This window comes from Balaenoptera physalus, assembly GCF_965194825.1.
Source record: "Balaenoptera physalus genome assembly, chromosome: 19".
Lineage (NCBI taxonomy): Eukaryota > Metazoa > Chordata > Mammalia > Artiodactyla > Balaenopteridae > Balaenoptera > Balaenoptera physalus.
In genome coordinates, this window is record NC_138900.1 from 7,576,136 (window position 1) to 7,590,825 (window position 14,690).

The window sequence follows — 14,690 nt, forward strand, 5'->3', positions numbered from 1 at the left end:
GGGTGTGTGTGCCTGTGTACGCGCACACGCACACACAACACACACAACAGGTCCAGTTTCAGAACCATTTTATACAAAGTCACAGTGTCAGAACTCTGGTAGAAAATGGGGAAGCGGGGGTGAAGGTGATATCAGCTCAGGAGGTGTCCATGGTTTCACCTTCTGTCGGGAGAAGGAAGGCCACGTGGTCAGTGTGGCCCCGAGGGCAGGGCCTGAGCTCTCCAGGCCGGGCTCCCTCCTCCCTCTCTGGGGCAGGCGGGGAGGGGGACACTCACTGAGCTCGTTGAAGAGGAAGGCGTCCTGGTACTCCTTCATGTACTGCGTGGAGCGTGACTCATCCAGGAAGAGCGAGTAGACCCGCTTGATGTCATCCACCTGCACCTCGGTGCCCTGACAGGGGACGTGAGACCTCAGGGGGCCCCTCCCAGGAGGCGGGTCAGGGTGAGGACTCTGGGGCCAGGTCGCCTGGATTCAAATCCTGCCGTGGCCACCTCGTGGCTGTGGGCCCCACCTCCCCACCCCTCAGTTTCTTCACCTGTAAAATGGACTTAATGGCATCAACTTGCAGCCAATAGATATTTACTCAGCACCTCCCGTGTGTCAGGCTGGGAGCCACAGCAATTAACCCGAGAGACCAAAGTCCCCTGCCTTTGAAAATTTGGGTTCTGGGACTAAATGCAACTGCCCACGGAAAGCCCTGGGAGTAGCATGTCCTCCACTCGCTCATCTGACCCCTGGGCAGACGCAGCCGCTGACCTTGCGTTTCCGGCACACCAGGCTGGCAGCCGTGATGAGCTGGATGGCGTAGCGCAGCGAGGTCTCCAGCCCAATGCGGGTCAGCACCGTGTAGGCGTCCTCACTCATCTCCACGTCTTCCTCCTCACACCTGCGGGCAGGGGGCGTAGGGGGCATTCAGCCAGGGCCGTGGCGCTGCTGGACCTCCCGGGGTACACGTGGAGTCCACGTCCTCAGAAGCACAGAAGAGCCACCGAGGCACAGGCTGGGCCCAAACCTTGGGCCTCCTGAGCCTCCCCCTTCCAGGGCTCTTTCCCCAAGGTCAGTCACCGGTACAGCCCCTCGCTTCTCCAAAGAGCCCCCGCCCCCCCCGATCACAGGCCACTGCTTGGATGCCCAGCCCAGTCCTGCTTCTGGCAGCCCAGTGACCTCCCCCTCAGACCTCAGTGTTGCCACGTGTCAAACAGGGTGGACACCAGCCCTGCGTCTCAGGCCTGCAGCCTGGACCTGTCCCGGAAGGCCAGGGGGGCCCCCACCCGCACCGGATGCGGAGGATCTGCTTTGTGTCTTTCTCGCTGTAGGGAGAGGTCGAGACGATAAGCAGGCGGTCCAGCAGGTCAATGGGGATGCCGTGGGGGCTCTGGTAGCTGGTGCCCCGGATCCTGGGGAGGAGGGGGAAGGGAGGCTGTCAGGGTGATGCTCTTAGAACCTGGCTCTCCACTCCCTCTACTCAGAACACCCCACCCCTACCAACCCCCTCGGCCGCAGCCCGCTCGCTGGCTCACCGGACCAAATACCCGGCAGCCTTCAGCTCTGGGCTGGTGTCACTGCCCGAAGGCGCAGCCACGCCCTGACTGCATCAATCCCCCTGGAGCTGAGCTGGTTTTCGCTAGATATCTGTGTCCGGGATTACCGGATCAAGGTCCCACTCCTCTGCTTGACACAGAGCTCCGCAAGGGAAGCAACTGTGCCGGTCCCGTCCCCGCCTGCACCTGGCCCAGCACAAGGCCTGGCACGTGGTGCTAGGAAACAGCAGATTCCCGTTATTCATGGTAGCTGCATTCTACAAAGTGGAGGCGAACATTTAACTAGCAAATACAGGGTTAGGCTCTTGTGAGCCTCTGGTCACAATTTTTGGCAATCAACCAATAGGTAGCCTGGTTTCAGGTTAAAGACACCTTATTCAATATACATTATTGACTTATTCATGCTGAACTCATAGCCAGTAGCACTTGAACTCGTGCCTGAAGGAAGCTCATCTAACACATGTGTTTTCTCCGTACGGCACATCCCTGCCTTCTGGTGCTTAGCGACACTGGACAGCTGGGGGCCATTTTAAACAGCAAAGTTACCAGGAACAAAAAGCATACAATGTGACAAATGTGGCACTAAATAGATCAGGAAAAGGACACTTATTTACAGCCTGTGAACTGAAACTAGGAGGCACAGCACTGCCTGCTTTGACCCTTGTCTGGACTGTCTGCCGTGGGCGATTCAATTTTTTCCTGCTCTGCACACGTTTGCGAATGACCGCCAAAGTGTGATGGATACCAATTTGGGGGCTACAAATCAACTGTAGCGAGTAAGCAGATCCACAAATACAGAATCTGCAAAGGAGTGGCTGCGTTTGCTGCCCCTCACAGGAGACACCCCTGTTCCCACAGCCTGACCTGCAGCTGCTACAAACATGCTCTCAGCTACTCTCATCCAACCCTGTCATCTGGATACCAAATTCTGGCCCTGCCACCTTCTACGTGTGACCTTGGGCAAGTTACCAGGCCTTGTTGTCCCCAGCTTTAAAATGGGGCCGAGGGAATGCCCTGGTGGTCCGGGTGGTTAGGACTCCGTGCTTCCATTGCAGGGGGCACGGGTTTGATCCTTGATTGGGGAACTAAGATCCTGCAAGCTGTGATGCATGGCCAAAAAAATAAAAAAATAATAAAGCAGGGCTGAGACAATATTACCTCCCGAGCTTCTTTTGAGGGGGCCAAGCAGTTCATCCTGGAAAAGGGCCAAGCACAGAGCCAAGGACGACCTGCCTGCTGCCCCCGGTAGCCATGCTCCTGTCTTCCCTGCACTGCAGCTGGCACATGGCTGCTGCCCTGGAGGTGCTGGTTGCTGGGCTACCGTGCAGCCAGGTGCTGCCACACACCTGAGCAGCCCTGGGTAATGGGTCCAGGTGGCCGTGCTGGGTGCAGCCTTTGGGCCCCAGCCTCTTGCGAGCTCTCTGCCCTCCACTTCCTTCTACCTTCCTGTGGACTCTTGAAACGTAGATGAGGTGGGGAAGAGCCAGCAGGGAGGACATGGCACAGCACACCCTAGGGCAGAGGTTCCCAAGCTTTACGGCATCTGGTACCCTTCATGTCTCAGGATTTTTTCCATGGTATCCTTAGGTCAAGAGAAATACTAAGCTTCGTTCCCTTTATTTCTATTAAGCAGTTAGGTGTAAGCAACTTAATTGTAGTATTTTCTGCAGCATCCAAAACATGTCACTGTGCATCCCTTAAAACCTTAAAACATCCCACAGGGGCTTCCCTGGTGGCGCAGTGGTTAAGAATCCGCCTGCCAATGCAGGGAACTCAGGTTTGAGCCCTGGTCCGGGAAGATCCCACATGCTGCGGAGCAACTAAGCCCATGCACCACAACTATTGAGCCTGCGCTCTAGAGCCTGGCTCCACAACTACTGAGCCCGCACGCCTAGAGCCCATGCTCTGCAACAAGAGAAGCCACCATAATGAAAAGCCTGCGCACTGCAACAAGAGTTGCTCCCACTCGCCGCAACTAGAGAAAGCCTGCGCACAGGAACGAAGACCCAGTGCAGCCAAAAAAAAAAACCAAAACACATCCCACAGCACTCCTGTGTTCTCTGCAGTGCCCTGGGGTGCCTTGGCACACAGTTTGGGAACTGGAGCCTTAAGGGACCAAGAAAACAGAAAGAACATGGCACCTGGACTTCCCTGTGGAGGAGAGTTGCCCACCAGCCCTGACCAGCCACCTACTTTTGTTTGAGGGGAAAGTACACTGTCTTGTCTGGGCCACAAAGCTCGGGGATAGCCAAGCCCACCCCTCCCTAACGAGGTGCTCACCAAACGTGCCCTGATTATCCAGTGGCCGTTCCCGCCACCCAGAGGTCCCCGTTCTCCCCAGGGGCCTCTGAGGGGCCGGCAGTGGCTCACCGGGTGATGCCGCGGTTGGTGGCCATGATGAGGACAGGCGCCATGTCACTCTCCAGGGCCCGGTTGAGGAAGGAGAAGCTCTCTATGTCCAGCATGTGGACCTCGTCGATAAACAGCACCTGGGGGTCAGGGGGGCGGATGTCAAACACACCTCCTGCGCCCACTCTTCTCCCCCACCGCAACGTCCCCTGCCCTGGCCCTGTCCTGGTACTCACGCCGGGGATGATCTCCGCCTTGCCCTCCTCCCGCCACTCGGCCACCTTGGCATTGATCTGCTCTCGGACTTCTGACTTGATCTCCCCTGTGTCACCTGCGGGAGGCGGGGTGTCAGAGACAAGACAGGGATCCAGGGCCGGAGGGTGGACCAAGATGCAGAAGGATGGGACGCCGGGGACAGAGGGGAGAGAGACCAAGCCTGGAGTGGCAGCACGACGGGAGGGCCAGGGAGTCGGAGGTGTCCCAGAGAGGCAACACAGGGGGAGAGAAGAACCACACTCACAGACGGAGAAGAACAGGAGTCGGCGAACAGGGATGGAGGAAGAGGGGAAAAGCCGTGGTCACGGGGGGCGCCGTACTGGTGGATGGGAGAGGGAGAGGGGAGCTGCCAGGCCCCCCGGGGCGGGGGGCGACGACGGCTGGGCCTCACCTGAGAAGAGGGCTAGGAAGCCCTGGGTGCGGGAGTTGATGACATCAATCTCGTGCAGGGACACCGTGTGCACCACCTCCTTGCGTTTCTGGAGCTCCCCGTCTGGGCACTGCACGAACTTGGTCTATGGGGCCGGGGTGGGGTTCAGTGTGGACAAGGGCAGAAAAGAGCATGAAGTGGGGGGGCCCAAGGGGCCGTCTGGGGGAGACTGGGGCTCCCTGGAATGGAACTAAGAATCCAGATGGGGGTTACCCAGGAACCCCAGGCCCAAGAGGTAGTCAAGACCAGGGCAGTCAACAGCACTGAAGGATATGGGGGTTCCTGGAGGACCCCGGAAACCATGCGCCAAGTGCCAAGCTGAGGGGTCCCAGCTGTCCTAGAGGTACAGGGAAGAACCAGGAGTACCAGGGACATGGGGTTGGGGTGACAGGAGGATCCAGACCCTGTGGGCCCTGGGGTGATGGAGGAGAGAGAAACATCCTGGTGCCTGACGGAGGGGACCTGGAGCCCTGGCCCACCTGGGAGCCCATGGCGTCATAGTCTCGAGCGCGTGTGAACGAGCGTCCCAGCTTGGAGATCTTGCCCGTGGCCTTGTCGATGGTGATCACATCCCTGCAGGGGATGGAGGGCGGGGGTGAGGAAAGGAAGGGCCAGAGCTCCCCTACCCTGACCACCTGGTGCGGCCCCCACTGCTCACCCAGCCTGGACTTTGTCCTTGGTCAGGGACTCGATCATCTTAGTGCCCAGGTCGTATATGGTTTCCATCTCTGTGGTCTTGAGGGTCAGCTTGCCCACCTTGGAGCCCTGAGGGGTGACATGCCAGGCAAGGGGCTCAGAGACGGGCCCGATGTCTCCCTAACACAGCTTCAGAACAAGCATGACATGGGGCAGCTTTGGGGGCTTGACGAAGATATCCACTGTCACAACTGCGGTGACAGCTTCCTGGGTGCATGTGTGTCAAAGCCTAACATCCTGTAAACCTTCAAGTGCGCGGCTTATTGGCTGTCAACTGCACATTAATAAAGCTATTATTAAAAATCCAGTAGGGGCTTCCCTGGTGGCGCAGTGGTTGAGAATCTGCCTGCCAATGCAGGCGACACGGGTTCGAGCCCTGGTCTGGGAAGATCCCACATGCCACGGAGCAACTAGGCCCGTGAGCCACAATTACTGAGCCTGCGCATCTGGAGCCTGTGCTCCGCAACGAGAGGCCGCGATAGTGAGAGGCCCGCGCACCGCGATGAAGAGTGGCCCCCACTTGCCGCAACTAGAGAAAGCCCTCGCACAGAAACGAAGACCCAACGCAGCCAAAAATAGATAAATAAATAAATAATTTAAAAAAAAAAAAAAAAAAAAAATCCAGTAAAGAAACAAACAAAAACCTAAAAGACAAAATCTATAAAAACAACAGGGACCTGAGGTCTCACAGAATGGCCAAAGGGGTCCCACTGTTAACACTCCTTTTTTATACCCAAATGAAAGGCAGTTTTTGTCGATCACAAACCCAGAAGAACTCAGCTAAACACAACTAAGAAAACAAAAAATGCCACGCCCCTCCCCACGAGATAAGCTAAGAAAACAAAATGCCACGCCCCTCCTCACAAGATGAACAGTCGCCAAGTCCGGGCTTTTCCCAGCACATTGGAGTCTCTCCTGTGTCCTGGAATTGTTTCCACAATGAGGTGCTCCCTTTGTAGGGACAGGCGGCAGCATAAAAGAACTGGGATTGGGGAGGGAGTTAAAGGGAGTTTTGCTTGTTCATTTTTTTTTTTTTTAATTTATTTATTTATGGCTGTGTTGGGTCTTCGTTTCTGTGCGAGGGCTTTCTCTAGTTGTGGCAAGCGGGGGCCACTCTTCATCGCGGTGCGCGGGCCTCTCACGATCGCGGCCTCTCTTGTTGCGGAGCACAGGCTCCAGACGCGCAGGCTCAGTAATTGTGGCTCACGGGCCCAGTTGCTCCATGGCATGTGGGATCTTCCCAGACCAGGGCTCGAACCCGTGGTCCCCTGCATTGGCAGGCAGATTCTCAACCACTGCGCCACCAGGGAAGCCCTGCTTGTTCATTTTTAAAGGGAGGATGTATCCACAGATTTCTTCTGTAATCAAAATCTAATTTAAAGAACTATCTGGGGAATAGCTTTCCCTATATTTAAAGATTCTCCTACCATGTTTTTAAAATTCAAAATTTAATTGCAATAGATGAGACTAATTTAGGAGGCTGTTTACAGGTGTTAAAAGTGCAGGTGGACCCCCACCCTCCAGCCCTGGGCGTAGCCTAGACTTGGGAGCAGACTCACCGTCCCTGTTGCTGGCCGATCAATCTGGATCTCCACCACCTCCCCTTCGATGATCTCGGTCTCCTCCCTGGGCAGAGAACAGATCTAAGGAGAGAGCCCGAGGCCTGGGCCCTCAGGAATTGCCAACTCCTGTGAGCCCTTGGGTGCAGGATAAGCTGGCCAGGGCCAGGGGGGGATGTCCCAAGGCCGCTGGGAGCTGGCACCACCCCCTGCTTACTTGATGCGCACACCGATGGAGCGCCGGAAAGCCTGTGTCAGCGCCTCCGTTTTGCTCATCTCCAGGGAGAAGATCTCACTGCCGGCGATGGCTGTGAACGGGGTGTCAGGGCCCAGGGCCTGTGCCATGCCTGGGAAGGAGGGGAGGCAGCCTGGGTAGGTGGGGGCGGACCTGGCACCAGGTCCCCAACACCCGCTCTGTGGCAAACCAGCTCTTCTCTCTCCTCAGGCAGGAGAGCAGGAGAAGGGCAGGGTGCTGAGCGGCAGACAGGGCGACGCAGAGAAGGCAGGGGACAGAGGGCCGCGTGGGCAGGCCCTGGATCAGAACCCTGCGCTGCCCAGAGGGCGAACCTTACGACTCTATAACTTGCCAAGCCTGCCTCCCAACCTCTAAGAGCTGTTTAGCCTCAGGGCTTGGGGGTGATGAGCAGGGGTAGAGGCAAGGGGCTGATATTGAAGGTAAGAGAGTCAGACTGCGTAGGTTCGAATCCCGGCTTCGGTGCTTAGCACCGGGTGACCTTGAGAAGTCTGCTCCCCAAGCCGGTTTGCCCCTCTGTGTAATGGGACCGATAACATGACAAGCACTGGCACGGGATGGCACCCTGCACAGGAGCGATTACGAGGGCGGGCAGGCATACACTGGTGCTCAACCATGACTCCGCCACATGGTCTGGAACCAGCACAGGGATGGGTCTCCTCTATGGTCTGGGGCCTGGAGCTGGCTGGTAGACAGCGGGGCCATTCCTGCCATCACTCCAAGCGCTGAGCCCCTCTGCCAGCTCCCCTTCCTGAGGGCTCTGCCCAGCTCTGAGCCAAGTCTCCTGGACAGGAAGTTACCGAACCCTCCTGACCAGTGTGAGTTGGGAACTCTCCTTGGTCCCCTTTACAGATGTGTGTCACACTCTGTGCCTGGGTGTCCTGCTCCCTACTGTCTGTCCAGGAGACTCCCAGACATCCTACAAGTCTTAGTTCAGGCACTGACTCACCTGGGAAGTCTCTCCTGACAACCACCACCCCGTTTTCTCTCCCCACCACCCCTCATCGGAGGTAGAAGCCTCCTCTGTTCATCACCCTGGACGGGACCGTGTCCACGAACACTTCCTCCAGGCCGGAAGCTTCTTAAAGTCAGGACTTTGGTCTTAATCATCTTAATGTCCGCAGTGTCTGGTCCAGGGCCTGGCACACCAGGGTACCCGAATGAGTGCTACTTTATCTTAACTGCAGACCTAGCTGTTACCTTGATTCTCACTGCCTGGCCCCACAGTCAAGGCACAAAGGTGGGAATGAGTGGGAAGAGAGGAGAGTCCAGGAAAGCTTCAATGAGGAAAAGATGCCTGGGTAGGGTTTTGAAGGATGAATAGGAGCTCAACAAGGATGAGGGACAGTTGTGAGTAAAAAGATCTTAAATCACTATGCATTGCAAAAGAGACTGCTGGCTGTCTATGCAATGCCCACCTTTCCCATCTTCCTTCATTCCAGATCCCCCATTTTCTTAGGGTAGCAGTGATCCCAATTAAAATATTAAAATAAGTTTTAATGTCTCATTCTTGTGCAGCAGAGTATAGCCATTAAGCTCTAGTCAATAAAATATAAGCAAGAGTGTGTGGGAGTCCCAAGACAGCTGCTTAAAGGGAGCTACCTCTAGGAGGTACACCCTCATTGCAATTCCTCTATCTCCTTCTTCCCATATGGAGTATGGGTGGGATGGCTGGAGCGTAGGCCATCTTCTTGCAACATGAGGTGACCCTGACATGGAAGCAAGTGATGTGGAGGCAGGAAGGTAGGAGCCTTCACTGTTCAACAAGGCTGAATTGGCCTACACTCAGGTTCTTCTATGGGAGAGAATAAACCCATAGTGTTTAAGCCACTGCCATTTTGGGCTGTCTGTTAAACATGGCTGAACCTGACCCTGACTTACACGGGAGGGATCATCTGGCAAGGCCAGAAGAGATCCTGCCCTGAGAGGTGTCTTACCCATGGCGATGGCCGTCTTCCCAGTACCCGGCTGGCCGGCGATGAGGACTGCCCGGCCGGCGATCTTCCCTTCCCGGATCATCTCCAGCACCACGCCAGCTGCCCTCCGGGCCGCCAGCTGGCCCACCATGCCCTGGGAAGCCTGGGGGTGGGAGGTGACAGAGCACACAAGGTGACTTCCTACTGGGCTACTACTGCATTTCTACCACCTCCAGGCTGATGAGATCAAACAGGACATTGTTGGCTGGGACTTCAGAAAAAAAGCCAAAAAAGCCTTTTCCACCCCCATTTTTTAAAGAACGATAAAACTGCACATGCGGCTGAATTTTATAAATACAGCGCAGACAAAGGTCTGGAAGATCATAACGCAGTCCCCATACTCCCCACAGCCCTGGGTCCCCTCTGCCCGAGGCCCCCATGGAGCAGCCTTCCCACCCCGGCCCCCTGGGCTCTACCTGCCGTGGCTCCAAGGCATCGTCTAGCCCCAGCCCCCGGATATGGGAGTGAGCGCCTGTGTGCGGGGAAAGAACCAGAAGACACGGTTACCAGCCAGCTCGTGTCGATGTGTGGCCTGAGGGACTTCCCCGCTGAGCCCTGGTTTCCTCCTCGGTCACAGGGGCACCTCGATTCCCCACCTCACTGGGAGGATGGCCGGACATGGTAAATGCTCAGTAAATAAGAGTGGCTCTTAGGCTACATGGTGGCCTGAGTGACCTCCCAGGTTCTAATCTCATTCCATGTAACTCTGAGAACAAGAGTCTCAGCTATTATCACCCTGGATCATGGCCAGGGCTCAATAATTGCCCCCAGGCTCTCATTGACATGGAGGCGGGGAGGAGTTCAGAGAGGTTAGGTCCCTTGCCCAAGACCACACGGCCAGTGAGAGGTGAAGACGCAGGATTCCAATGCTTTACACTAGACCAGGGCTGGGCAAACTACAGCCTGTGGGTGGGCACTTGTTTTTATAAATAAAGTTTTATTGGCACACAGCCATGTCCACTCGCTCACATACCATCTGGGGGTGCTCTCGCACTGCTGCAGCAGAATTGATTACTTTCAACAGAGAAGATTTACTATCTGGCACTTTAAGGAAAGATGTGTCAACCCCTGTGCTGGACTGTAGGCATGCCGAGGGCAGGGATTGGGTGCAGCTAGAGTCTCCTGGGTCCTCAGCTCCCAGCAGGGCTGGCCCTTGATAGCTAAGTGCTTTACCTTATTGTATCTTATGTCAACCGAGGAGGTGAACTACTCTCCCACCGTTTTGCAGGTAAGGAAACTGAGGCACAGAGAGCAACTAGCCCCTCACTACGTGGCTCAGAAGTGGCACCCAGCAGCATGCTTCCAGAACCCAGGTTCATAGGCAGGAGCCCTTTACTGCCTCTTCTGGAAGCTCTGAATGAATGAATGTGGACAAATAAGTGTAGTCTCCTCCTTGCAAGTAAGGCTCTTTGCAAAGGCTGCACCCTGCTGTTGCCACTACACCCCAACTTCCTGGTCCCGGGTGAGCTGGGACCAGGGGCTTGACTGCTCTGAGTCTTGGTCACCTCAGCTAAAAATGAGATGACAGTCACAAGAGGCGCCTTGTGGGGCTACTGTAAGGATTCAAGGGATGCAAACTCATATTCAATGGTTATCTGTGGAGCGTCTGGTCTGCCAGGGCCTGTGCTGGGCACACCGCTAGGACGGAGACAGACCAGGTCCCCGCCCTCACAGAGATGATGCGAGTGCTGGGGGTTTGGGACAGTCAGTGCAGGGCCAACTCCAGTCAGCACTCAGCAAATATCCACTTTCACGATTTCCAAGCAGGACGCTGGGGCATCCGGGAGCCCCGCCAGGGAAGCCAAGCCAGCAGCAGTAGCGTCTGGGGTTGAGGCCTGGCATGGTCCACCCCACCCCGGCCCCCAGCCATCTGACCTGCTCTGGAACTCAGGATCCTCCCTCCTTAGATAGGGGGGACGGGGGATGGTGGGATGGTGTGCAGGCCGACTCCCTCTCGGGGGTCCTGGGTAAGTTGGCTCTGTCAGGGGTACAGGGGGCAGGCAGGGGCTAGGTCCTATTCCTGATCCACGCTCACTCACCGATACGCTCAATCCTCGTCACGTCGCGGATCTCTGGGACCTTGGTTGTGGCTGTCTGGGGTTGGAGGAAAACGCATCAGTAAGAGCCTTTGCGGTCCCAGCTTTCAACAAGCCCTCCTCTGTCCCTCCTGCCCGCCTCCCACAAGACAGTCCTTTCCACTCTTCCCCACAGGGGGGCTGGCGTCCCAAACACCAGATCCTCCTCAGTTGTCACCCACTAGGGCTGGTGGGTTGACCCCGTTACGCTGTCAGTCCCAGGAAGCCAAGGACTGTGTCTGTCTCATTCACAGCCCCGTCCCCAGGGCTGGGCCCATGTTTGATGCCCAGGAATTATTTGCTGAAGGAAGAAGTCCTCCCCGTCCCCCAGAGCTGCGAGGACAGATGCAGAGTGGGCATTAACTTGGATGTGTTCTGGCCCCCGCTGATCTCCCAGCCCCCCTTGCGCCTCGCTGCCCCAGCTCTCTGTCACTAGGCCTTTGCATGTGCAGGTCCCTGGTCTGGCCTGCTCTCCCCACCCCCCTCACTGAATCAGATCAAGCGTCACTCATTAAGGGAGGCCCTCTTAATGCAGCAGCCCCTGCCCGGCTAATTTTAGGGTCTCTGGATGACCAGACAGAAGGAATGGCCTCTTTTGGGAGTCTGATCTCACACTCACAAGGTAGACTGTTGGATCAATGTTCTTGGCCCCAATGGATGTGAGTCCCATGAAGGGCACAGCCCACATCTCACTGGTCTCCCTTGGGGCTCAATGTTTGGAGTTTGAATGAATGACGCCCTGAAGTGCTGAGCTCACTCAACAAGCAGGTACTGAGGTCTCCTGTGTCCCCAGCTTTCCAAAGAGCAAAGTCAGACATTATCCCTTCTCACGTGGGGGAGAGAGATGAGTAAACACCGCCTGGGACAATTCAAGAACCGAATGGAGATCCACTCAGATATTCATGGCAGTGTTATGTATAACCAAGAGGTGGAAAAAACCCAAAACATCCATCAACGGATAGATAAACAAAATATGGGGTGGCCATAAAACGGAATATTATTCAGCCATAAAAAGGGATGAAAGGACTTCCCCGGTGGCGCAGTGGTTAAGAATCCACCTGCCAATGCAGGAGACATGGGTTCAAGCCCTGGTCCAGGAAGATCCCACATGTCACGGAGCAACTAAGCCTGTGCGCCACAACTACTGAGCCTGTGCTCTAGAGCCCACGAGCCACAACTACCGAGCCCGCATGCCACAACTACTGAAGCCCGTGCGCCTAGAGTCCGTGCTCCGCAACAAGAGAAGCCACCGCAACGAGAAGCCCGCGCACCACAAGGAAGAGTAGCCCCCGCTCACCGCAACTAAAGAAAGCCCACGCACAGCAATGAAGACCCAACGCAGCATACAATTCTTAAAAAAAAAAAAAAGACCCAACGCAGCCAAAAATAAATAAATAAATTTATATAAATAAGTAAATAATATTTTTTTAAAAAAGGGATGAAGTTCTGATCCACGCTACAACATGGATGAACCTTGAAAACATTATGCTGAGTGAAAGAAGCCAGACACAAAAGGTCACATGTCGTATGATTCCGTTTATATGAAATGTCCAGAATAGATAAATCTAGAGACACAAAGTAGATTAGAGGTTGCCTGGGGTGAATAAAGAAAGGGAGGCCTAAGAAGGCAGCACGCTGACCCAGCTCCTTGACCACCTGCCCCCAACCCTCCTCCTCCTCACAGGTCTCCTAACCAGAATGAGAGGAGATGCAGGCATCCAACCCAAGGAAAACCCTCCTCTCTCTGGAACCAAGAGTTCAGACTTCCTGACCACCACGTAGTCACAAGCCTCCTCCCTTGCAGTTTGTGACCTCTCCCACTTACTCTTCCTCACAGGAGGTTGCTCACTGCCCCCAAACCGCTATCAGAAGATTGAGAACATACTCTCACCCACCCCTATACAGCCTATCAGACTCTACTCGAGACAAAAGATAGACATTGGTCCAGGAATCCCAACCCTCAGCAATCCCAACATACAGACCTGCCTCCTACAAAACCTTTCCTTTCACCATAAGCCTCTCCTACCCCCCGCTGCCTGCTGATCCCATGGAAACAAAACTCAGCTCCTACCATCCCCTCATACTCCCAATACTTCATCCACACCCATGCAAACTGGGTCTCAGGAGTGTGGCCACTGCCCTTTCCTCTTCCGCTTCCCCATCCACCCCCTTTGCCATGACAACAGAAACAGACTCACATGTCGCCCCTCAGGCACCAGTTAACTCTCATCCCGACCCTAGCCCCATCTTGACTGAGGTCACCATGGGAACCGAGGCATCTGGAAGCCACGTCCAACCCCCAAGCCAAGGCTACATCCCTTCTTCATTCAGACGTTTCTCAGAAAAGTACTTGGTGCCTGGCCCAGTGCAAGTGATAACTTATTGAGCATCCACGCTGGGCATGCCCTGATGAAATGCTGGGAATATGAAAATGGTTAAAACAACCCCATGACAAGTTCCTAAGCCTCTGTGCCCCCGGCCCTTTCCGCTCTCTACTGACACCCTCTGAGTTCTCAACACTCTCTCTTTTGGCTCAAGACTCAATAAGCAAATCCACGACCTGAAGCGCAGAGGGCAGGTCCCCGCCTGTGTTTCTTCCTTGTACTCAGGTACTATTCACACCATCAACAACCCAAGACTGCTGGATGGCTTAGAGCCCAAGACACTACAACCCTCATCAGACTTTAAGGCAAAGGACTGGAGAATTGGCCACTAGTTGCGCCCAGAGGATTGGAAGTTGGAGTTCCTATAAGATGATGGAGTCAGATTTGACCACTGAGACCGTAAATATTCACTTGAACCCAGGATGCCGGTATCCTAGTCCCTTCTTTTTTCCTCCCTCAGATCCAGAAGCCCAGGCCCCCAGCTCCCTCCTTCCTCAGAACCAGGAGTCCAGGCCCCCAGCCTCCTCTGCGCTAAGATCCAAGAGTCCCCGTCCAGCCCCCTCCTCCTTGAGACTCCTCAGCCCTCAACACGCCGACACTCACCACGGTTGCCATGATGCTCACCAACCGCCAATATCCTAGCGGAAACGGAAACGCGCTAGGAACGAGGCTTTCTGGCCCCTCTAGACTGCCAGGTCCTCCAAAAATCTCGGTGGTTCTCCTGGTGGGCGCGGCGTCACTTTTCAGGCCCCGCCCATCCAGGCTGCTCTGGAAGATGAGTTCCCAGAACTGCTGAGTCGATTCCCCACGCCTCGTGGCTCCTCCTCCTTTTACCCAGGCCTCCTTACTAAGGCCGATTGCAAAATTCTTAACACTTCTTCGGGCAACCACACGTCCCCCACGCTTCCTTTCCTCCTTATCCACCGTCTTCCCTCCCCCGCCAATTTTGGGGCCCCTAGCTTCGGATTGACAGAGCTGAAGGCCAATCAGCTAGCGCAGCGACAAGCCCCGCCCACTGGAGCTCGCACCAGCAGCCAAGGCGGTGGCGGGGCTGAGCGAACCCTGCACTGTCCACCAATGAGAGACGCGGGAGCCCCGCCCCCGGGCGCAGACCAATGGCGCTGGCCGGGGGGCGGGCACCGCCTTCTGGT

At 55.6% G+C, this 14,690-nt stretch overlaps 1 protein-coding gene across 1 annotated transcript; it reads right to left on the bottom strand.

Annotated features, from left to right (window-relative positions):
• Positions 1-51: 51 nt before the first annotated feature.
• RUVBL2 (RuvB like AAA ATPase 2) lies at positions 52-14,473 on the bottom strand. Its single transcript, XM_082437423.1, has 15 exons — positions 14,143-14,473; positions 11,120-11,174; positions 9,497-9,552; positions 9,042-9,183; positions 7,069-7,198; positions 6,852-6,918; positions 5,255-5,361; positions 5,076-5,169; positions 4,558-4,681; positions 4,127-4,221; positions 3,912-4,030; positions 1,278-1,397; positions 757-886; positions 276-390; positions 52-162 (listed from the first exon to the last, which is right to left on the bottom strand). Exons 1-15 carry the CDS (start codon positions 14,152-14,154, stop codon positions 137-139), a joined length of 1,392 nt encoding a protein of 463 aa, XP_082293549.1. The 5' UTR covers positions 14,155-14,473; the 3' UTR covers positions 52-136.
• Positions 14,474-14,690: the final 217 nt, after the last annotated feature.

What these genes read in the sequence shown, in the direction of transcription:
- RUVBL2 (XM_082437423.1), bottom strand. An exon ending in ATGACGCCATGGGCTCCCAG is followed by an intron (nt 4,682 to 5,075) that starts GTGGGCCAGGGC and finishes CCGGCCCCATAG; the next exon opens with ACCAAGTTCGTGCAGTGCCC. An exon ending in AAGCAGATCCTCCGCATCCG is followed by an intron (nt 887 to 1,277) that starts GTGCGGGTGGGG and finishes CCCTGCCCGCAG; the next exon opens with GTGTGAGGAGGAAGACGTGG.